The sequence below is a fragment of the Phodopus roborovskii genome, unplaced genomic scaffold, assembly GCF_943737965.1.
Source record: "Phodopus roborovskii unplaced genomic scaffold, PHOROB, whole genome shotgun sequence".
NCBI lineage: Eukaryota > Metazoa > Chordata > Mammalia > Rodentia > Cricetidae > Phodopus > Phodopus roborovskii.
The window spans coordinates 34,378,806-34,401,421 of NW_026126416.1; the positions used below are offsets into that span (position 1 = coordinate 34,378,806).

A 22,616-nucleotide genomic window follows, 5' to 3' on the forward strand; every position below is an offset into this window, starting at 1 on the left:
GGGGCTGGGGGGTTTGCTGCCACTAATGCTGGAGGCTGCAGCACAGGCCTCTCTACCCTGGCCAGGTCTGATCATTGTCCTTAGTAATGTGGCCAAACAGCCTGGACGCGTCGTTCTTATAAGAAACCAGAAAGAACGACCCGTGCAGAAATTCTCGCAACTTGAACCGCAGGTTTCCACACTTCATAGCGCAAGAGGGGCAGAGACGTCGGGTCTCATGAGTACCCCTATTTCTCTCTGCTTCTTTCCGTGTCCTTCTGTCTTCCCCAGGGTGTTAGGTATCTAGACGCTTGGGCTGGGTCTTTCTTCCTGCTTTGGACCTGGCCTTGAGTCTGAGGCCTCTTCCTGCGTTAGAGCCTCTTTATTTTATTTTTTTTTTTAAAGTGCGCAACAAGGGGGAGGGGGAGTGAGAGAGGAGAAGACACACAGAGAAATGTCCAGCCTCTTTCTTGCAGTTGCCACCACTCCCCACCTCATCCTTACACAGACCTGATAGCCACCCACTGCAGAGCACTTGCCAGTCCTCACCTGGGACTAGCTGTGAAGGAAAAGAACATTGGGGTGCTGGTCTTAGGGTAGGCCTGGCTAGAAAACTGTAGCAAAATACAGTGGATATCAGAATTATGTGAAGCCTGAGTACAGCGGAGTGGAAAGATAGATTTGGATAGGCAAAAGCTGAAAGCAAGGGATCGAGGAGAGTAAGACTCAAGACGGTTTGGATGGAAGATGATATCCCTTAAATGTGTTTAAGTGCTGGTCAGAGCAAGGCATGGGTCATAGGGCACAGACTGAGTGGACCCAGAGGTTTAGAAGTGCTCTGAGAGGCTTATAGTTGGCTGACGAGACAAGGGGTGGTCCAAAATTGACCCCGGGTGGTCAGGGTGTGGCTAGGCCTGTGAGATAGCTCATACCATCTCTTATCCGTTGGTGGCAGAGAAGGGGCAGGGTGCAAAGAGAGATGTTTCTCTTCCTAACCTGCTTAAGGAGACAATGGGGCTGGGGCTGCACTGTTCCCCATTTGAAAATGTGAAGGTGTGAAAGAGAGGGAGCACATCTCACCTGGAGTGGGAACCAGGAGACTGCAGCAAAAGGAGGTTGGAAGTTCAGTGTGTTTCTTCAGGAAGTGATGAGAATGTGTGCGGCCCAACAATAGCAAGCTGCCCCCTCAGATCAGCAGCCCTATGCTGTGGCCACCAACAAGTCAAGCTTCTGGGAATGCCAAGATGGACAACCAGTTTTCACAACTTTGATAGGACTGAGTCTTGAGTGCCAGGTTGGATGTGAAGAAAGACAGTCTCCGGGGAGAGCAAACATGGCCTCTAAGAGGCTATTTATTTGAAAGGGAAAATTCTGGTTTAGAGCTGGGGGCCAGGTCAGCTGGGAGTTCTATGCAGACTCCTCGTCTTGTGTCCTCGTTTCTTCTGATTTCTCAGTGATGTGGACCACAGTGCCCTGGGCCATGGCCAGGGGGTGGGCCACAGTGTCCTGGACCTTGGCCAGGGGGTGGGCCACAGTGTCCTGGACCTTGGCCAGGGGGTGGGCCACAGTGTCCTGGACCTTGGCCAGGGGGTGGGCCACAGTGTCCTGGGCCATGGCCAGGGGGTGGGCCACAGTATCCTGGGCCATGGCCAGGGGGTGGGCCACAGTGTCCTGGACCTTGGCCAGGGGGTGGGCCACAGTGTCCTGGACCATGACCAGGGGGTGGTCCTTTGTGAGGATGGCAATGACCCTGTGGAAAGCCCAAAGGGAAATGTCAGAGCTCAAAGCCAATGCTGATAGCTACAGTCAGCTCCTCTTTACCTCCTCTCCCCAAGGGACTCAAGATTGCTAAACATCTGTAAGGGGTTGGGTGCAAAGGACTGCTCCTGGCCCTGCTCCTTTTGCAGTAAAGTCCCTTAAGCACTGGTCACGGAAAAGGGGAGATGTCTAGTTGTTTCTGGTTAATTCTGCAAAGCTGTGATCTCTTTCACTGGTCCTTAAGTTATTTATTTGTAAGAAACAAATAGGCCCCTTCCCTGGCTCAGGGTCCCTAGCAGAATGGCTACCATTCTGCCTTGTTAGAAATGGTGCCTTGCTATATTTAAGAGCAAAGATGAAGCTAGAGGGGCCGGAAGAGAATTCCTTGAAAACCAGGTAGGGAGAATCAGGCTCTGGGAAAAGATGTGGCAGGTCAAAGGTAGAAGGCAGAAATCAAGGATGTATTTGTGTATAGATAGGAAGTGAGTTACATTTACATACAATAGCCATGGTTGCAGAGTGTGGTGGCACGTGGCTTTAACCCTCTGAGGAGGCAGAGGCAGAGGCAGAGGCAGACAGATTTCTGTGGGTTTGAGGTTAGCCTGATCTATACTGTGAGTTTCAGGCCAGCTAATGCTTGTATATGTATATAGACTGAGGCCCTGTTTTTATAGTTTTTCTCTAATTTTTTTTTTTTTTTTTGGCCAAGTGTGATGGTGCACACCTTTAATCCTAGCACTCAAGAGGTGGATCTCTGTGAGTTCAAGGCCAACCTAGTCTACATAGGGAGCTCCAGGCCAATCAAAGCTAATAATAATAGACAAACAAATAAATGAATAAATAAATACAATTTTAAAGCTGTGTCTGGATATGGAGCTCAATGGTAGAGAATTTGTCCAGAAAGTGCGAACCCAGCACTGTGAGAAACAAAACAAAACCACAACAAGATGCTGTGCCTGGGTATATTCCCATAGGTAGGCACATAAACTTGCACCTAGATGCACACAGATGCATGCACAGGCTGCCCAGGTATGAGCCTATAATGCCTCCAGACAGCTGCCAGATCCAATCAGGAAGAAGAGAAATTAAGTTACAGGTCCACTTCTCAGACCTGTCCCAGAGGCCTGGGACAGTACCTTTCAACCTTCCTTGACCGGAGACCAGGAGGGTTGGTCTCTTGTGCTAGGCCCAACCATTTTACCTGTGCTAGAGTGCTGGATCTGAGCCCAGTGTGGTAGAGATGGGGTTATACCCCTATCCTGGGAGCAGGGTGGCTCCCCACTCTGCTTTGACCTCCCAGGGGTTTGAGTAGGCAGAGCATAGGTAGGGAAGATGCTCTCTAGACCTAGGGGCTTTCCCATTATAGCAGTCCCTGCCTCAGGAAGCAGCCACATCTCCTCTCTTCAATGGTGGACCACAGATCAGGGACAGGGAGCTTGGCTGTTGCTGAATGGGAGGGGGAGGTGGTGAGCAGGCATCCTTCCTTTCCTTCCCTAGCAGAAGCCTGTCCTAGGAGCCCTGAAGTGCGGCTGTGGCTTGGGAGCAAGGCAGCCCTCCAGTCAGGGAAGCACAGAACAGGCTGGGAAGCAGCAGGAGAGAGGATGAGCTGCGGGGGCCAGGGGAGGGGAGTGAGGAAAGGGGAGAGACAGATGGGAAAACAGAGGAGAGAATGCCAAGGAGAAGGTTGCAGTTGGCAGGGGGTGGGTGGCTACACAGTATCCCGCCCTTCCAAGGCTGGTGCCCGAGTCTTCCCGACTTCATTTAGCAGAAGTACTGGTTCAAGAATGAGGTGGACCTGAAAGAGATGGGCCAGGGTGGGGGTGGCGTTGGGGCAAAGGGAAGAAGGCTAGAGAATGTTCCTACCTTGGGACCTGTTGGAGAGAAGGGGAAAAGAAACAGCCGCCTCAGTCATTTGGTTGTGAAGGGGACAGCCCGCCTTCTCCCTGACACTAGTTTTGTGCCCTCACCCCACCCCAACAAGGCTGCTCAGACCTGGCCACCAGCCCGACAAACATTCCTTCATTCATCCACTAACAGCGGATTCATATTGAAAGTCAATACAAGGCTCACTGGTGCATCCCTGTGGGCTCAAAAGCTGGCTGAATCCCCTGAGTGGCATCAGGCCAGGTAAGAGGTTAGACTTCTGTCCACACCGCCAGTGGTCTGCCCTCCTGACCTTGGTCAAATTGCAGGGCATCAGGGGGGCATTCTATTGTGGTAAAGCCCAATTCATCCTTGTCTGTCTCCGTGTGGGCCCCAGCCAGTCTCCGCCATTCATTCCTGTACATCCCAGTGACAGACTCTCAGAGCTGTGTTTTGGCTTCTGCTTATATCCTGGCCATAACCTTCTGGTCTCGGCTCTGAGCCTCTGTTATGCTGTCTGCTGCTTGGAAATCTCTCTAGCTTCCCTTTGCCTTTCTATGTGGAGGGGATTCCACATCACTGGGGCACGAAGTTTCCTCCACTGTGGACATAACAGCTCATTCTACAGAAGCCACCTGTGTGGTAACCTTTGGTGGGAGTTCTAGTTCTTTTGCATCTTTCGAGGGGATCCAGTGGCACAGCTGCTGCGCTCTGGGCTCTGGGCTCCAGACCAGCAGTGCCTTTCATGAGCTCACCTTGAGCATAATGCTGACTTCCCTGGGCCTCGTGTGCCCTGGGAGAGGAACCTGTCTGACTTTCTCCTGAGGTTGGAGAGCTAGTGAGATGAAAGGTGTGCACACCTGATTCTTAAACTGTAACATGTTCTTTGGAATACAAAAGTTTGCAGTTTGAAACCCTGCACACACACTTACACACACACACACCTGGCATTGGGTAGATATGACTGACTGACTGCCTCTGCCCTCCCCACTTTCCTTCCTTGTCTCCTTCCTCTTTTACCTCCCAGCCATACTGCTTACCTGGATCCATCTTTATGGGGCAAGAACAGGAAGCGACACACACAACACCTGTGGTCAACAGAGAAAGTTTTAGTTTGCAGTGATCTAACACCCCCCACCATCTAATCTCTTTCCTTCCTACAGCTGCACACACGAAGTCCCTTCACGAGATGAAAGGGGTGTCTGCCGTGTGCCCTGGTCATGACACCCTCCTTATGTAGGTCTCTGTATAAACACATGGCATAGAGAGGCTTGGAGAGGTCAGTGTACTTAGAGCAGGGAGGATAGAGCAGACGGATGAGTATGGGCTTCTGGGGACCTGGGAGACCTTAAGAACTTTGTTCTTGCCTCACAGATGGATGGAGAGCCTTTCAGGCTCCTCATGGCTTATTATTGCCTCCTTCCTTGAGGATTGGGAGAGGGTTGGAGGTTTAAGATCTGAGTCAATTTGTCATTCACTGACAAGCTCTCATCATGTGAAGCTTTGGGGTCTAGCCTCATCTTTTGGAGCCTGGCATGCAAATCACAATTAACAAGCTCAGAATAGATCAGTACCTATGACATAATGCACTTGAAGACTAAAGGTATCAAAGCTCTCTGAACTCATATGGTGACTAAGCATATGAGCACAGATGTACACACACACACACACACACACACACACACACACACACCACTAATACAAAAGACCTAGAGCTGCAAATCAAATGTAGAGCCTTGTACTTGGAATGCAGGCTCTTTACCACTGAGCCTTACCCCAGTACCACCAAACCATTCATTCTTGTTGGCTTTTGTATATTCAGCTGAAATCACTCCCAAATTATGACCATAGTCTTTGCCGCATGTTACTCTTACTTGTTTTGATTTTATTTTTTTTTTTATGTGTACGGATGTTTTGCCTGGACTTACGTCTGGCACCATGTTAATTAATGCAGTGCCCACAGAGGCCAGAGGAGGATGCTAGATACCCAGTAACTAGAGTTACATGTGGCTGGGAGACACCTATATTGTGGGTACTGGGAATCTACCAGGTTCTCTAGAACAACAGCCAGTGGTCTTAACTACTAAGCCATCTCTTTAGCCCAGGTTGCCCCCTACTCTTTACCCTGAACTAATTAATGATGAGCTTGGCAGAGTCTCATGAGGCTGGACTTGGGGGTGTGAGGGGAGGTAAAAAACAAAACAAAACAAAACAACAACAACCAAACCCCTTGGTTCAATCAAGACCTGAATTTGAAGCAAGAGAAAAGACAGTCCTTGGAATGCCTTTGACATTCAGGCTCAGCTACTGAGAAACAGGGAATAGTCCACTCTAGAAGGGACTTATCATGCAAGTGTGTATCTCTCAGGCGAGCCCTCTACCTGGCATGTCTCTTCTAAATTCTGCATAGTGGAGGTATGGGTGGGGAGGGCAGGTAGGCAGACATGCATATAAAAACACTGCTACCTGGCACAGACACATACCAACAGACCAGCAGAGCAGACATCCTCACAAAGGCCCAGAGGCACAGGCACCAACCATTCAATGCACAAGTATATAGCATACCCAGAGACACTGGGACCGCACAGACACCCCATCCAATCTCACAGAGCCCTCTCCCTTTACAACCTCAGCAAGCAGAGCCAGGTCCTTACCTGAGAGTGCAGAGTCAGAAACAGGAAGGCTGAGACTCTGTCTCCCCCAGGGGAGTATTTGTACAAGAGAGGGCTGGGCTGAGTTAGGTCATGCGCTCTGGGAGGGTCTAGAGTAGAAAGTTCAGGGAATGAAGAGGGATGGGCTAATCTCTACTTGGGCAAAGAGCACTAGGGAATAGGATGGGGATGGGGTGGAGCAGGTGGGAGTGGGGAGCATCCTCAGAGCCAGATTCAAAGTCACAGGTGAGTGCTTTCACCTGTGGACAGGGCCATCACCTCCTCCCAACAGGTGGAAGAGGAAAAGTGACATTTTTGCCTTGCATTCCTTGGCCCAGATGAGTTCTTATATTGCTGCCCAGTCCAGCAAGCTGGACAGGAAACAGAAGTTACACACGGAAAAGGGGACAGTGGGAAAGATCTCAAGATGGGGCACAAAGGATGAGCCCAGACTGCCCACTTGCTCTGCCTTTACCAAGCCCCTGTAGGCTGCCGTCCCACACCTCTGTGTACCACACTGACCTTGGCATGCTCCCTCAAGCAGACCAGGGGCCCCTACCGTCTGGGATCCTTTCTTCTAATGCTTTTTATTCCCACTGACCTCTACACGCCTCAGATGCCTCAGATTCAGGGACACTTGACAATTGATGACTCTCCTGGCGTTAGTCAGTGCCTGTTAAATTCAGTGAATGGAATTGTCTTTATTATTATTACTTTTTTAAGTTTATGTGGCTGGATGGGTAGTGGCTCACACCTTTAATCCCAGCACTCAGAAGTCAGAGACACAGGTCTCTTGTGGGTTTGAGGCAAGACTGGTCTACAGAGAGAGTTCCAGGACAGACAGGATTGTTACAGAGAAACCTTATCTCGAAAAACAAAACAAAAAAAAACAAAACAAAAAAAAAAAAAAAAAAAAAACGAACAAAAAGAATAAAGCCCCTAGAAATGATGAGGACAGCAGACCAGTGGGCAGTGGAGGAGGTAATAGAGAGGGGCCGGAAGAAACAAGAGTTGGTGTTATGGCTTCATGAAGTATACACATAACAAAACAACTTGCACAATTCAAATATGCATGGTTTATGGCATGTCAATTTGAGCTCAATTAGAGTTGTAAAATAAAAAAGTACCATAGTCACCCTCAGAAAACAAGATGAAAACATTGAGGGACAGGGTGAGTCTTCCTCATGTCAATAGTATGGAGGAGGGCACCTGCCAACCAGGGCCTTCTATAGCATGAGGGAGCTCAGATCAGCACTAACTGGAGATATATGTATGTGTTGTTATTTTGCATTATATAAATAAGTGAAACATTACATTATGAGTATTTTGCCTGTATGTGTGTCTGTGTACCACCTGAATGCCTGGTCCTCTTGGAGGCCAGAAAAGGGAGTCGGACCCCTGAAGCCGGAGTTATATATGGTTATCAGCTGTGATGTGGGTTCTGAAAATTGAACCCTGATCATTTGGAAGAGCAGTCAGTGCTCTCAATTGCTGAGCCATCTCTCCAGACCTCCCCTCTAGGAGGTATTACCTTCACCCCTCTTTCTTATTTTCTTAAATTTTGTTTAGGTGTATTATTTATTTTGCCTTAAGAGTGTGAATGTTTTGCTCCTAATCGGCTGAACTGTCTCTCCAGACACATCCTCACCTCTTTTAGAGGTGGGGCTTCAGCTTTTGAGACAGGGTCTCAAGTATCCCAGGCTAGCCTCAAACTTACAACAGAGCAGAGGATAACCTGGAACTCTTGGTCCTTCTGCCTCCACCTCCTCAGTACTGGGATGGCAGGTGTATGTCACCACACCTAATCTGTTTTTGGTGTGTGTGTGTGTGTGTGTGTGTGTGTGTGTGTGTGTGTGTGTGTGTGTAGACTTAGTCTCTCATAGCTGAGACCGACCTTGAATTTCTGAGCCTCTGCCTCCATCTCTGGAGTGTTGGAATTAGAGGCATGCACCACCACACCCAGCTCTATCTTTCCTTTTTTGACAGATTGGAAAAGGACCGTGGTTCAGAGGCATTAAGAGATTTGCCAGTGTGCAGCAGTCCTAATCAGGGGCTGCCTGAATCTGGAACCTGGGCTTTTCTTAGGTTGAGCCATCTTCCTTTCAGGAAGGCGCTTCTAAAAATAAAGAAAGAAAGAAAGAAAAAACACTTCAGCCTGCTTTGGAAACGCCTGTGCAGAGGACTTTGGTTTATAAGTAGGCGGAGAGCTTTGTGTACATTCCTTGCCATTCTGAGGAGAGTGAGCCAGGGCAGAGGCAGCAGACAGGCTGAGCCCCAGAGGAGGTTTGCAAAGGTGTGGTGCCTGCGAGGCTCCCACGTTGCAGTCCATGCTGAGCAGATGGTACTCCCGTGCCCACCACCCCCTGTGTTTACCAGCCCTTCTCTTTTGGGAGTCTTCCTATTCTCTCTAAGGGACACTGATACCACATCTACTTCACTGCCAGCCTTGGGCAGGAGGCTGAAAAGAAAGCTCCCTGTCCTCATAGACCTCCCCAGGAAGGAGATGGGAGCAGTGCCCTGGGCTCCAGGTCTGGGGCCTCAGTTCCTGCTACTCTGGAGTCAAGCTCTGAGTCACTAGCCTAGGGTAGTACAGGCCAAAGTGGAGGTGCTGAGGGCTTTCAGCTAGACTTTGTCTTGATGGGATAGACGGAGACCAGAGACCTTGAGGCGACAAGGAGGCTGCCAGGGCAGTGATGTACACATTGGAGAATCCACAGCAGTCTGTTTCTTCTTGCCCTCCACAATCCTAAGAGCCCCAGGCACATGTGTATCCCTTCCACCCTGCAGCGCTGTGCCTCACAGAGTAAATGCTCTCATAATACTTGGTTTAAGGCTTGGTTGTCAGAGGACAACTTCCTGCCAGAAATCCCTGGAGAGGTAACCAGGTGCAAGGTGGAAGAGCATGTCTGTGATGAGAGGCTAGAATGAGGTCAGGATCAGGGGAAAAAAAAAAAAAAAACATGTTAGGGAGTCTCCTGGGGCAGTGTAGTGGGGGACCTTCCAATATTTACTAAGAGAGCTAGCCAAGCCACTCTGCTCCCTGGCCTGCCCAGCAGCCAGTTAGACATGTATCCAGGCGCCAGGCTGTGCTGATAAAGGTGGCCCACCCAGGATATGGGCTGGAGAAAGTGCTGAAGGGCTGTTAGCCTCAGTGATTCAGGATGTGCCAGAGAGCAGGGAGAAGGCCTCACCCATGGAGACATTAATCAGGCCACTACCTTGACCTTCTCAAAGATGCCAATAACACTAGCCCAGGCTCATTCACAGATTTCAGAACTTGAGGAGATCAGATGACATCACAGGTGTGAGACAGCAAGCACAGGCTGTGGGTACAGCGTATTACTGTAGGAGTGTAAGCATCCCTGGCCTGCTTGACTCTCTAACCCAGTCACTCTTCCCCTGGCTTCACACTGGGCAGCTGGCATTGCTGTGATTTAAAAAAGAACGAGGCTGGAGAGAGAAAGACACCATGCAACAGAGTTCAATTGGAGGGTTTTTTTTTTTTTTTTTTAAAACTAGGGAAAACGGATTGTAAAAAGGGGAAAGGGGAGTAGGAAGACCGGCCTCTGGGGAAAGACAGAGAGAGGGGGAGAAAGAAAGACGGGAGGTGGGCAGGGCCCCTTTAAAGGGGAGCATAGTGGATAGACGCAGGTGGTACTCTTGTGGCAGCAGCTGAAGGCACATCCTGTCAGAATCCCAAGGGCAGGTCAGTACAAATGCCTGGATACTGACACACATCATCACCTTTGGCTTTTGCATCCTTCAGAACATTGTATGGTTGCTCCTGAGAGACGCCTTGCTGTTCCCATCTCCTTTGTTAGAACATTCAGTGTGATGAACATATATATATATATGTTCCTAGCAGAGGACCCTGTTCTAAAACAGGGACAGATATGGGCAAACAGAGACAACTAAGCACCCTGTCCCTCTCTCCATCCTTCAGGTTGCTAACTTTTTCTCAGCAGCTAGCCTTGTGACCACAGGATCCTCCCAAGCCTTACCCTTTGACATGTACGTTTTTGCACCTGGTTGCTCTCTCCTGCTCGAAAGCCTCAAGTCCAGTGAAGGTTTCCACTATGCTATCTAGTCTCCACCCCCACAGCACCTGACCAGCTCCTACCCATCTTCAGCCTGCTGCTCATGGACAAGCTTCTGTCCTTGTCACCCTTCAAAACTGTGCCAGACCCCTCTGTCCCCACCAGGTGTGGCCTGGCCCACACCCCAGCCTGAGGCACCACTTCCTGGTGTCTGGATACTGCCTTGGGATGCCCATCCCAGTTGCCTCAGCTGACCCCTTTTAGACCTTCCAGCTTCAGCTCCCTAGACTGTCACGTGGCCTTACCAGCCCTGCCTTGGAAACTACAGTGAGTTCCCTGACTTTTTCATCTCTCAGGCTGCCCTCAATGACCTCCCCAGGCTGGCTGCTACCTTCCTAATTTGACATCCTCTTGTTAGTAAAGGCTAACTCACACGCCTTTAATCACAGCACTGGGGAGGCAGAGGCAGAGGCAGGCAGATCTCTGAGTTTGAGGCCAACCTGGTCTACAGAGCAAGTTCCAGAAAGGCTACATAGACACACACACACACACACACACACACACACACACACACACACACACACACACACAGAGAGAGAGAGAGAGAGAGAGAGAGAGAAGTTCACCACCATTTCTCTGCCTCTTCCCCCCTCTTCTTGCTTATGTGGGCTAGGTGAAACCCTTAGTAGAGGTCCTGCCAATAGGATGTGATGGGCAGGCCCTGACGAAGGCAACATTCAGCCTCTTCCAAGGGTGGCAATAGGTAGAGAATGCAGGGTTCGGAGGAAAAACCGTGAGTCTGAATCCATCATGAAGAACAAAGCCCCAACCCAAGGAGACCCCAGGAGTTCAGTCCTACCTCGGGGTTCACCTCCCACGGTTAGGATTGGGGCTGAGGAACACACAGACTGGGTGTATCCTTAGAATGGGCATTGCAGCCTGGGTGTTGGAAAATGGAGAGTCTCGGGCAGGTCACCTGCTTCCTCCAGAAGCCTCCCTGCTGTGGCATGTGTGCTTTGGGTAAGGTGGGGCCCAGAACTTGGAGCCTGGGCAGGACTGGTCCCTCCAGTTCCACTTCTGGTACTCTGAGGTCTCCACTCCAGACTAGGAGTCAGGACAGCATTCCACGAGACAGGAATGTCCACAGTGTGTGTGTGGGGGGAGGGGGGTTAATGCTGAAAAGGAATGTGCTTCCATCTGGAGGGTAGCCTATCTAGTAGCTGGGCCTTATGAAGCCTGCCCTTGCCTGTTGTCTTCTTCGACATTTCCCTACCAGTGACCCCAAAAGACTCAGCCCCAACGAAGAAGAGCCTTTCCTGAATTCAGGGATGGGAGCCTCAAACAGCCAGCTGGGATCTGCAGGCAGATTGAAGACAGGATCTGCTTCCAGAAGCTCCTGCGCTGGTGTGGCCAGAAGGCACAGTCTGGGGTCTGGAAAGGGAGGCAGACTTCCCAGTGGGGGTGGGGGTGGGGGGTGGAGAAGCCTGGCTTTGATCTGTTGGGCAGGAGACAGGAAAAGAGGTTCAGAGAGGATGCTAAAGGGGCCCCTCAGGGCATCCCTAGTACTCTACAAATGCCTTAGATAATAGCCCTGTGCTCAGGTCCCTAGGACAGGGCAAGGCAACCTTGAGTACTCCTTAAAGACCATGGTGATCACTACCATGAAGTTACCTGAGGCAAGAAGAAAACTGTTTGAACCTTCCTCTGAGCTACACATTGGTCCAAATATGAATGTTGCTAGGTATGTGGATGCTATCATCGTATGACTCACTGAGGGATAGCCATATTGTTTTCTAGAAGTGGAGAGATAAGGGGCACTGTCGGTAAGGAGGGAGGAGACCAGAACCCGCCATCTCGTCTGTGTCTTCCTAGACCAAGGCGGAGGAGTAGGGCAAGGGCCCACATACTGTACTTGGCGAGCCAGATGTCCACGGGGCAGCCACTTGGAAGTGGGGAGGAGGGCCTGAGAGTCATTGCCTCCATGGTGGACTTCTTAGGCCTTTTCTCCTGGGCAGATCTCTCTGTTTCTCCCAGAGAGAAGCTCGGACTTACAGCCATCTTGTTCTTTTAGTTGGCTGTATTTTTCCAGATGTCACCAATAAGGTTTATATAATGTAGGCCCTGAAGGTGTGGCTGCCACCTGAGTTGGCAGGTGGCCTGGGAAGGTAGGGAGCCACCACAGAAGAGCCATTGCTCTTACCAAGTAAGGTCACCCCACCCAAGCCTAGTGGGAGGAAGGGAGAGTACAGAGAGAAGTCTCAGTCAAATTAGCTTTTGTGGGGCAGCTGTGAAAAGAGGCAAGGAGGCCTGCCCGGGACAGCAAAGCCACCGCCCTGGCTTTTTGTACTGTCTGCAGCACTAACAGTTATGGCATCCCAAGAGGCGACATCTCTCTGGTTCTATTTCTTTCTCAGTAAAATAACCCTTCTACCATAGGATAGTCGGTCTCTTCTGATGAAGCTGGGAGGTGGGGTAGAGCTAGACCTAGGATATGATAGTGAGAAACAGGGGTGGCCCCTCCCCCACCCATAGCCAAGCTTCTGGCATGCTTCTGCCCCCTAGTGGTGACTCAGGGTAAAAAAATCCACGTTTGGGAAGACCAGGCTGGAAACCCTCCTATCACCTGCCCTCTTCAGCTTGTGTGCTTGCTGAGTGGACAGAAAGGCAATCACAGCCTGTACACGGGGTATCTGCAGTGACACATGGTGTAGTGCTGGCTATTTCCATACTCACCGTGCAGGCAGTGAGGTTCTTGGGCATGGGCTTGCTGGCCCAGGCCCTGGGGAATCTCAGGGCACCTGTCATACCATTCCCTGCTCTTAGCTGCAGTCCAGTGTGAAAACAGACAGGCAAATGCTGGGATGTGGAGGAAATGGGGGCTGCTCAAGGGCGTGACAAGCTGTGTGAGTGATGCTTGGAAGTTTGTGGTCAGCAACTGTGATCAGGGCACATGGCCCTTCAGCCTAATAGCTGGGAAAATTTTGTTTCTACATTCAGGATATCTTCCTGCGATCCTTCCAGAGGTCTGGGTCATCCTCTCTTTAGGGTAGCCTCATTTCTGCCTGGGCCTCCTGACCCTGGCCAGGAGTGGGAGCTGAGAGAGATAAAAACCTTGCCTTATCTCTGTAGCCTATCCACATCCTGTCTCCCTAAACCTGATCAAGGGGCTAAAATTGCAAAGAGGGTGGACAGCATTAGGTCTCTTTCTAGGACTGGGCTCTGGGGGCTCCCATGCTGAATGAAGCATAGCAGGGGCAGGTATAATGGGAAGCTTGCAACTTCTAGAGACCTGAGGGGTATGGCCGAACTCAGCAGTATTTGTGGGGCAGGGTGCAGAGAACAGAAAAGGTGGGAGAAAGGGAGAGATGTGTGCTGGCATGTGTGTGTGTGTGTGTGTGTGTGTGTGTGTGTGTGTAGACAAAGGGGGGGGGGAGGGAGCCAGAGAGAGAGAGATCTAGGAGCTTGGGTGCGTCACTGTTGCTGGGAAAGTACAGAGTCTGACTCAGTGGGAACATCCGGCAGGAAGGGAGGAGGGTACACGGTGGCATTTGCAAGCAGGATGGGAACTCTGGAGCTGCAGAGATGGGGTGTGGGGCCAGGGGTGAAAGCCTGGATAGCAAAGGGGCTGAGGATAGTGGCAAGAGAATATAGAGAAGGTAGGCCGTGGTGAGAGGAAGGAGCTGTTGGGGACACAGGGAATGCCAGGGTTTGTGATCCTCATTTCAAGGCCTGGAAGACAGGACCTCATAAGGACTGAAGCCGACCTAGGCACCCCTGGGCTGAGAGACTGCCCTAAGCTGTGTGAAGACTACCGGGGAAGGGGCCCGTGTCCTTTCTTGGGGCCAGCGGGTCTGGAAAGATCATCCCTGGACTGTAAGGCAGAGAAGGGCCCCGTGAGAGGATCCCGAAGGAAGAAGGCTCTTGACTGCTCTGAGTGGAAATGTTAAGGACCCCAGAGAAATGCCCATCTCAGCATAGTAAAGGGGCTGGAGACCCAGAGAGTTAGACCTCCAGGAGTGGCTATGCTTGGAGTACAGAGAAAACCATATTCTACCTCAGGGAACAAATGATGGAGAGTGACATTTGAGGCCTTGGGAGGAGGGTTTCTCACTCTCACTGAAAGACTTAAACCTATGCTGACTAGACAGCCAGCAGGAAAGCAGAGGTGTGGCCCTCAGGGGGTGGAGTCTGCATCCCTTGCCATTTTATACTAGGGGGTAGGGGGTATGGAGGCCTTTGCTGTCCACCCATTCTGTTTGCAGGCAAATACAGGCAGGGTCTTGCTGGAGCTAAGGACTACAGTTGAAGGTGGGCCCTAGGCACACAGGTGCCTAGGCTTCCTGTGTGGGGACACTGAGGCAGGTCAGGGAAAGGTATTGGACAAGACTAGCTGGCTGCTGGTGCTCTGGTCCTCTGAGAGTGGAAGGGTGGGGGTGGCGGCCAGGCGTTCCTGGCTGGGAGCCCAGAGCACTCTTTTGTAATCACAACATGATCTCTTGTGCTGAGCTGAGCGGAGAAGCTGAAGCCGGCAGGGAGAGGCCAACAGGCCCAGCTCTGGTGGTTCCAGCTTGCCTACAGCTCTGGCCGGGGGCTGCTTTGGAATTCTCTTAGTGCCTGCTATTTCCATGCATTTGGCTGTGAGTGGCACCTCTTCTTGGGCAGAGGGTTTCTAGAGGATGGGAGGGGGCTGAACTACTAAGCAGCCACATTCTGGAGACAGCTGGTGACAGCTGGGCCTGGGAGGAAGAAGGCCATGATGAGGCAGGTGGTGGACTGGGCAAGTCACTGGGCAAACACAGACTGCAGCCAGACAGAGAAGGACCTCCAGTCTTGATGCAGAGATATAGTTTGCCTAGAGTAGCTCCCAGCAGGAGCTGCTATGACCTGCTGCTCCCCTGCCAGCAGCTCAGAGCTGGAGGGTTGGCTGAGCCTGTGGAAGCAGCTCTCTCCTACAGACTGGGCACAGGCCTAGGGTGTGGGGTCCAGTGCCTGGGAGGCCAGAACCAAGCTGAGGCCTGTGTTATGTGTGTATGTGGTTCTAGATTTGGGAGGCAAAGAGTTCCCCTCCGCACCCTCGACCTCCTGAATCCCCTGGCAGCTTCCCAGTCACGGCGGGTTCTGCTGCCAGAGCCATTTTTAACTCCCATTCCAGGCTGTGCTCACAGTAGAACTCCCTGGAGAGCCAGGGGGAGGAGGGGCAGCCTGCTGCTGGGAGCAAACGCCCTGGGTATGAAGCCCTAACCTGAGCCCCCCTGAGGAAGACAGACCCCTTTGGAATGGGGCTTGGAGCCTTCTATAGGCCATCTTCCTAAGGAACCCCCTTCACCTTCCTTGTGCCTTAACTTAGGGATATGGCCTGTTCCTTGAGTGGGAATATGCAAGTTAGGTCATTGGTAAGCTTGGGTTCCTTGTCTTCTGTAGGGGCCTCACAGAGCCGAGTCCACAATGCGCAGGCATGAGGAAAAAGATGCCGAGTTGGACCGTAGGATAGTTGCCCTGCGCAAGAAGAACCAGGCTTTACTGCGCAGGTACCAGGTGAGTGGGCTGTAGCGGCTGAGAAGGCTCCTGTCCCTGGGTGCCCTCAAAAGCCCGTTTGTATGGTGGGTTCTGTCTGAGGGCTCTAGACCATGTCTCTAGGCTCTGGCTCAGTGTTTGGGTGGACAGTCTCTCTCAGAGCTGTGGTCAGAGTCTTGGGCACTAGTGATGTGGTGCCTCTGCCCCCTGGTGTCTGTCCCATTGGTGTTTCTCTGTGTAGGCCTGTCAGTGTCTGTGTGTCTGTGAGCCTGGGGGGCCATGGCCTTGCTGACTCCAGGCCCTCCCACAGGAGATCGAAGAAGATCGTCGCCAGGCAGAGCAGGGGGGCATGGCTGTGACCACATCAGGGCTCTTCCAACCCGACTGTCTCACAGTCACCATCAGCCAGGTTCCTGGTGTAAGTCTCACCCTGGAGACAGGCAAAATTGAGGCCTGGTCCATGCCTAGAGTGTTACAACTACCCCACTTCCTCCTGTGTGCCTTTCTGGGTGCCCCCTTCCCCCAGCAACAGACCTCCTCAACAACCAAGTATTGCTTTCCTCCCCTGAGGGCTGCAGATGAAAGGCCACCAAACAGAAACCGTTTTACAGTCTTTTCCAGTCCCGTGGCCCTGCACATACATATGCCCTAAGGCACAACCCCAGCCCCTGAGGCTGAAACCTGCAGGGAGCAGAGGGTAGAGAAGCCTGTGCTGAACGCAAAGAAACAGTGTCTTTGAGATAAGGCTGTATTGTCTGTGTGCTCTGGGTTTCTCAGCTCAGAGATGACAAGCCCTTATGGCATCTTGGGCCCCTGGGTTGGCTCTGAATAACTCATGCCACTGGCATGTGGATTCTTGAAAGGCTTCTCCATGGGCATTCCAGAGAGGACTAGGGCTAAAACCCAAACCTAGGAACTCCCTGCCCAGCACCCAGCACCCAGCACCCAGCATCCAGCACCTGGTCCTGCTTAGGACTAGCCATGTGGCCTGAAGACACAGGTGTCTCATTCTGCAGGAGAAGAGGGTGGTCAGCAGAAACTGGGCCAGGGTGCCCCCTTCACGGGGAATGGCTGATGCACTGACAGATTATGACGATGCTGCAGACTCGACGGGCACTTTCTGCATGGGGGACCGGGTGGAACTAGCCGTGACCATGGAAAACAAAGCCAGGGTGAGCAGTTGGAGTTTCCGGACCCCGGGTGGAAAGTCTCCTATCCCTTGGCTCAGCCATGACGCCCATCTACACCTTCTGCAGGCCAAACGGATGGTAAGTGAAAAACCCACCACCCAAGCAAGGAACCCAAGGGCAAAGGGGACATCTGGAGGAGGCCAGGGCCAGAGTTCACCCCTGCAGATGACTTCCAGCCCAGATTCAGCAGGGAAGGTAAGTCTTCAAGAAGGGGTAGGGACACAAATCGGCAATCCCCATTTGGAGAAGGCAGAGGAACTGAGACACACACGTGGCCCTTATCTGGGGGAACCTTACCTAGGCACCACCTTTGAGAATTCAGATGCTTTCTCCTTCTCTGGCTTATATCCACTTTGGATGTGCTTTGCTGTGAGAAATGGTTTCAGCCAGAGATACCATCCAGCAGTGATGAGACCCATGACTCAACCCCAAAAGGTGTCAGAGCCATGTGTAGGCGACTGGCTGTGTGCCAGCTGTGGCCTCTAGGTGGCAGCAGCCCCTTGTAATTGCTCTTGATCTTGCTCGGCCTGTGGGTGCCCTTCCTATCTAGGGCCAGTCTACCTACATCAACAACTGAGAAAGGAGATGATACCTCTTTTTACAGATAAGGAAATGATGCACACAGAGGTTAAATTACTGGTCTCAAACTGACAGCTAATAAGTGTTTGGATGCAAACAGTCCATAGCAAGCACTGTGTGCTGGAGATGAGACAAACCTAATTATACACTGGGATGTGGAGAGCTTGAGAGAGGAAGGTTTAGCAGACTCCCTGGAGCTCCACTTGAACCCTCTCCCTATATCTCCCCCACAAGTCTAAGGGTCTTTCCCTTGCAGGGTGTTCTGGACCTCCGGAGTCCAGGTACAGCCCCAGGCCCACCTTCCCAACAGCCCCCGGGACCGCCCCCAGAGGCCAGCTGGGACTATATGCAGTGGAAACAGGAGCGAGAGAAGATTGACCTGGCCCGCCTTGCCCGGCACAGAAATGCACAGGGTGACTGGAGCCGCCCGTGGGACCTGGACAAGGCCAAGCCCAAGCCCATGTGGGTGGCATGGCCAAGCAGCTTGCTGAGCCATTGTGATTGTGGGACCCGGGTAGGGCTAACTGTGGGTGCTTCTTGGAGGGAGAGACCCTGCCCTGGACCTCTGGTCGGACCTTGGGCCAGGGTTCTGTGTGTCCCCTCTTTCTTGTGTCTATCACCTTTGTGCACTGAGCTCTGAGGGAGCCTCTGTCTACATTGCCACAAGTGACCTAATGCCATCCTCTGTCTAACACAGGACACAGGATCGCAACAAGCCTAGAGACAAGGACTCCACCACGGGCAGAAAGGGTGAGCCAATATCCACCTCATGTCCAGTGCCTTGTTTGTTCGTTCATTTGTTTGGACATTCTCAGCCCAGGCTGGCCCAGGCTGGTCCCTCTGCTCTCTTTTTTGTCTCATCAAAGATGAAAGGGAACATGGGAAAAACATCTTCCTTCCCTTTCTTCCTCTCCTGCACTATTTGATCTCTCTTGTGTCCTCTGAGCCACAGCTGGATTCAGTGGGAGCTAACCTGGATCTTTCCAGATTCTGGTCCTTGTGGGGTAAAAGTCTGAGCCATCCTCTCTGGCCTGCTGTGGGAACAGTCCTGTGGACTTCTGGCGCCTTCTTTCCTCATACGCAGAACCTGGGAGTTGACAAGCCAAGTCACCTAACTGGGGAGTGGAAACATAGTCCAGGTCTACAGGCCAGGCCAGGCTTTTCCGGGGAGGTAGCTCAGGCTTTGGGGGAGGTAGGAGTATTCCTAATTACCACTGGTAGCTTCTCAGGGCTAGAAAACTGCTGTTTCTGTTTCAGATCCTTTGACATATTCCCATCCCCATACCCTTTATTTTCCTCTAGGTCCTAGGACCCCCCAGAAGCTACAACCCCCACCACTATCCGTGGATGGAAAACGTGAGTTGGGAGAGAAAAAAGGGCAGGGTTGCTTCAGCTGGCAAAGGCAGTTGCTACAGCCCTCTGTCCCCTGTGTCTTGCAGGTCAGGGTGGACAATCTGGAAGACCCTCGGTGACATCCACCATAGGCAGCAAAGCCCAGGGGAAGGAGAGGCTGACTGGCAGGGCCCGAAGGTAACAGGTGGCAAGGGACAAAATCAAGGCAGGCACATAGGTGTCCTTCCCCCCCCCCCCGGACTGGCCCAGGTCCCTCTGCTTCATCCCCAGGGCCCCCGTTTCCTGGCTTCTTGCTGCCTGCTCCAGGTTAATGAGATACCGAGAAAGGCCACCAGCATGGGTGGTGGCTGTGAGAGCCTGGTGCCCAGAGACTGTGGTAATTACAACAGCCTGCTTCCTCTGGGATGTGAGGTGTGCCTTTCCCAGGCAGAGCATGCAGGGACATGCCTGGAGTCCCCGTGGATCTCATGGTTCGACAGACTTGGCAATAACAGCAGCTGGGGATCCAGGATGAGTGTGCAGAGGCATGGGCTATGTTTGAGAAGCAAGATCAGGCTGGGGGGGCGGGGCGCATCCTGGAGCCTCACTGCATCTCTGGCCTCACTCTGAAACCACTGGGCCTAACTTCTCTCTGGGGTACACGGGCTTGTGGTTATGAACGGGGTTACTTGAAGTAAGGTGGAGCCTGGCACAGACCTGCCACTGGTTGTGTTTCTACAGGTATGACATGAAAGAAGATGAGAAGCCGCAGAGCCAGGAGGTGCGTACTTAGGCATAGGATAGGACAGTTTGGGGACAGGAGCCCCAAATTTACTAGTCATCTGGGCTATTCTTTTGCTTCAGGGAAGCCAGAGTGCCACGAAGACTCCCAGTGCAGAGCAGGAGAGTGAAACGGAGCCAGGCAGACAGGAGACCATGCCTGCAACCAGGCCAGCCCTGGCCTCCCCAGAGGGGCTAAAAGGGGAGTCAGGAACCTCTACAGCCAGTGTGACCCTAGACTCCCCACAAATTTCTGACTTGGCTCCCCTTGACCTCTCTCTGGGAGGAGCTAGCAGCCCCAAGCCCGAAAAAAGCATGGGGGGTCCCCAAAGTCCAGCGCCATGGCCAGGTGGCTCTGAGCAGCAGACCCAGCCGTGGAATGACCACCAGCCCGGGCCGGAAGGCCACACTTGCGCCGAGTCACAGAGAGAATCAGAGGCCTCGAAGCCCAAAGAGGACAGGGCTGGTAAAGCTGGGGCCCGGCAGAACCTGGCACAGACAAGCAGGCCCCTCAGAGGAATTGGCCAAAGGCCAAGAGGTACAAATAGAAGAGGCAGGGTGGGGGGTCCTGGCCCTGCAGGGAGATGCTGAGTGAAGCTCATGGGAGTTGGGGAGCCAGGCTACGGAGGGGAGAACTCAGTCAAGAGTCTCCTGTGTGGCAGGGGTCTGGCTGTTGGTGACTTGTACCTTATTGGTCCAGCAGTTATGAAGGGACACCACACAAAGGCCACTCATGCACATCTCAATACACAAGTGGGTTTTTGACCAGTAGGCAAGGCCCCTGGGGTATTTGCCAGGCTGGGATCACTTATCTAAGGATGGCTTCCCTGGCCTGGCTTCCCTGGCCTGGCTATCCCTGCTGCTATCTAGGATAGGCCTTTCCCACACAGCAGGAGTTGGTAGTGCCCCAGAATGTGGGTCTCCCTGCTCCTTGTCCTTCCTCATTGCCAGGTCTCCCTCCCCAGACACAGCCTTCAGGCTCCTCAGCTGTGGGCAGTCTCAAAGCTGGTGTGGCCAGCCTAACCCCTTTCTGATACCCATGCCCTCATCCAAGTGATTCACTGTCCTGTTCTTCCAAAATGGTCAAACCTGGGTTTCAACAATTGTCTGAGACCCAGAGAAAGTGGGTTGGGGCTCTCGACTGACAGGAGCAAAGTCGGAGTGGAGGATAGGACCCAAGGCTTCTTGGGGGAAAGGAGGCCTCTTCTCTGAACTGGGCTAGGCTTCTCTTGTCCATGGCCACAGGAGAGTGGGAGAGCTCACTGACAGGTACTGAGCCTGCCTCTTCTAGATCCAGATCAGACATCATGAGCACCCTGAATGGACCCAGCGGCCCAGGGCCATTTCCTGACCTCTCTTCCTTCTGTATCTCCCCTTGCCAGGGCCATGTAAGAACAAGCACACAGAGATGAAGGAATAGCAACCTCAGCTAAGTACGATATCAGGGTGTGTTGCTTTCACTTGCCTCCATCCAGGCCCCGCCCGTGAGGCCCACGTCTGGTGAATTATCCAGACTCTGCACAAGCTGTGGCTTCCTTTCAATACAACAAACATTTCCTGAGCATCTTCTCCCAGTAATCTAGCCAGTGGGCGAGGGTGACTCTGCCAGCAGGAGGGTGGGGGGAGGAAACTCAGGCATCCAACTCAAGACTGAATGGCAAGTGCTGTTCTCATCTGTAGATGCCTAGCAGCCCTGGGTACGATGAGGGTAGGAACCTAAAGAGACCCACCCCATCTTTGCTCCCCTCTCTTGATATGGCCTGTGTCCATTGCTCCCAGGCCCTTATCTGGATGGCACCACGCGGCCCCCCTCTTCCTCTCTACAAGGGCAGGGCATCTAACATAATTCTCTAGGGAAAGCCCACATCATCTTCATCTTTACACAAGAGGCCCGGAATTTGGGTTCCTGTCTTGGCCTTCCTTCCTGGCTCTTGGTTCCATATATTCCCTCTACTCAGGTGAATTTTCAATCAGGTCAGGTAGGTTAGAGGCTTCCCACACGTTCATGTTGCTCTGCAGTGCAAATTGAACTCAGTGGGTCTGAGGAAAAGTCTGGAAGTTTGCTTTTCTAATAAGTCTCAGATGAGGGATGCATGCCTGCCCTTTTTTTTTTTTTTTTTTTTTTTTTTGGCCTGAAGAACCCTTTGAGGAGTTGGGTGGTTCTGGAGCCAGTGTGTGAAGTGTTCTGGTTAGAGTTGAACCTAGACTCTAAGGCAAGTTGCTGGCTGTGCAGGGAAACTAGGGGAGCGCTGCCTTTGCCTATGGAAGAGGCTTCCTGGCTTCAGAGGCTCCTGCGGAGGAGTCATTGGGCAGTGGGTAGTGGAGTCAACTCTAAAGTGTATCCAAAGGAAGCTGGCCAGGGAGAGATGTGACAGGATGAAGAGATGGGGGTGGTCAGTGTGATGGGTCAGCAGAAGTTTGGAAAGGCATAAAAACATTCCTGTACATGTGAGACATGCCTGCGCTAGAGTCCTGGGTTAGAGTGAAGGATCCAAATTCAGGTTTTTATCCTGCCTTCCAGGAGTCTCCAGTCTCAATGTCTTTGGAGTGTGACATGGGCCCTGGGGCTCAAGAGTCCTGAAAGATAGGACTGGAATAGAACAGGTCCAGGCAGAGCTCTTGAGTTCAGATACTGCAAAGAAATGACGGATCAAGAATGTGAATTCTTGGCTAGTGGTGTAAGTTGTTAGAGTTCATTCTCAGCATACATGAGACCCTAGGTTCAATCTCTAGGATCCCCAAGACACCGAGAGAGACAGAGAGAGAGACAGAGAGACAGAGAGAGGAGGGAAGGAGAGAGAAAAGAGAAGAATCACAATTGCCTCCCACTGAATGCAACACAGAGCAAGACGGGTTTGACCAGGGGTTGAGGATGTGAAAATCAGGCAGGGTTCTGGCTCAGTCCTTACAAAGGGACCTGAGCAGGAGAAAGA

The 22,616-nt window shown here is 52.1% G+C and overlaps 1 protein-coding gene across 1 annotated transcript; it reads left to right on the forward strand.

The window, feature by feature from the left end:
• The first annotated feature begins 14,695 nt into the window (after nt 1-14,695).
• Nucleotides 14,696-21,802, forward strand: Ccdc9b (coiled-coil domain containing 9B). The gene is made up of 11 exons (XM_051183702.1): nt 14,696-14,925; nt 15,710-15,823; nt 16,113-16,220; nt 16,819-16,974; nt 17,059-17,187; nt 17,828-18,033; nt 18,269-18,321; nt 18,874-18,927; nt 19,011-19,101; nt 19,645-19,684; nt 19,768-21,802. The coding sequence occupies exons 1-11, from the start codon at nt 14,914-14,916 to the stop codon at nt 20,272-20,274; spliced, it is 1,470 nt and encodes a 489-aa protein (XP_051039659.1). The 5' UTR covers nt 14,696-14,913; the 3' UTR covers nt 20,275-21,802.
• The last annotated feature ends 814 nt before the right edge of the window (nt 21,803-22,616 follow it).

Coding starts and splice junctions, on each gene's coding strand:
- Ccdc9b (XM_051183702.1), top strand. Junction 18,034..18,268: donor AAGGCCAAGCCCAAGCCCAT/GTGGGTGGCATG, acceptor TGTCTAACACAG/GACACAGGATCGCAACAAGC. Junction 19,102..19,644: donor CTGACTGGCAGGGCCCGAAG/GTAACAGGTGGC, acceptor GTGTTTCTACAG/GTATGACATGAAAGAAGATG.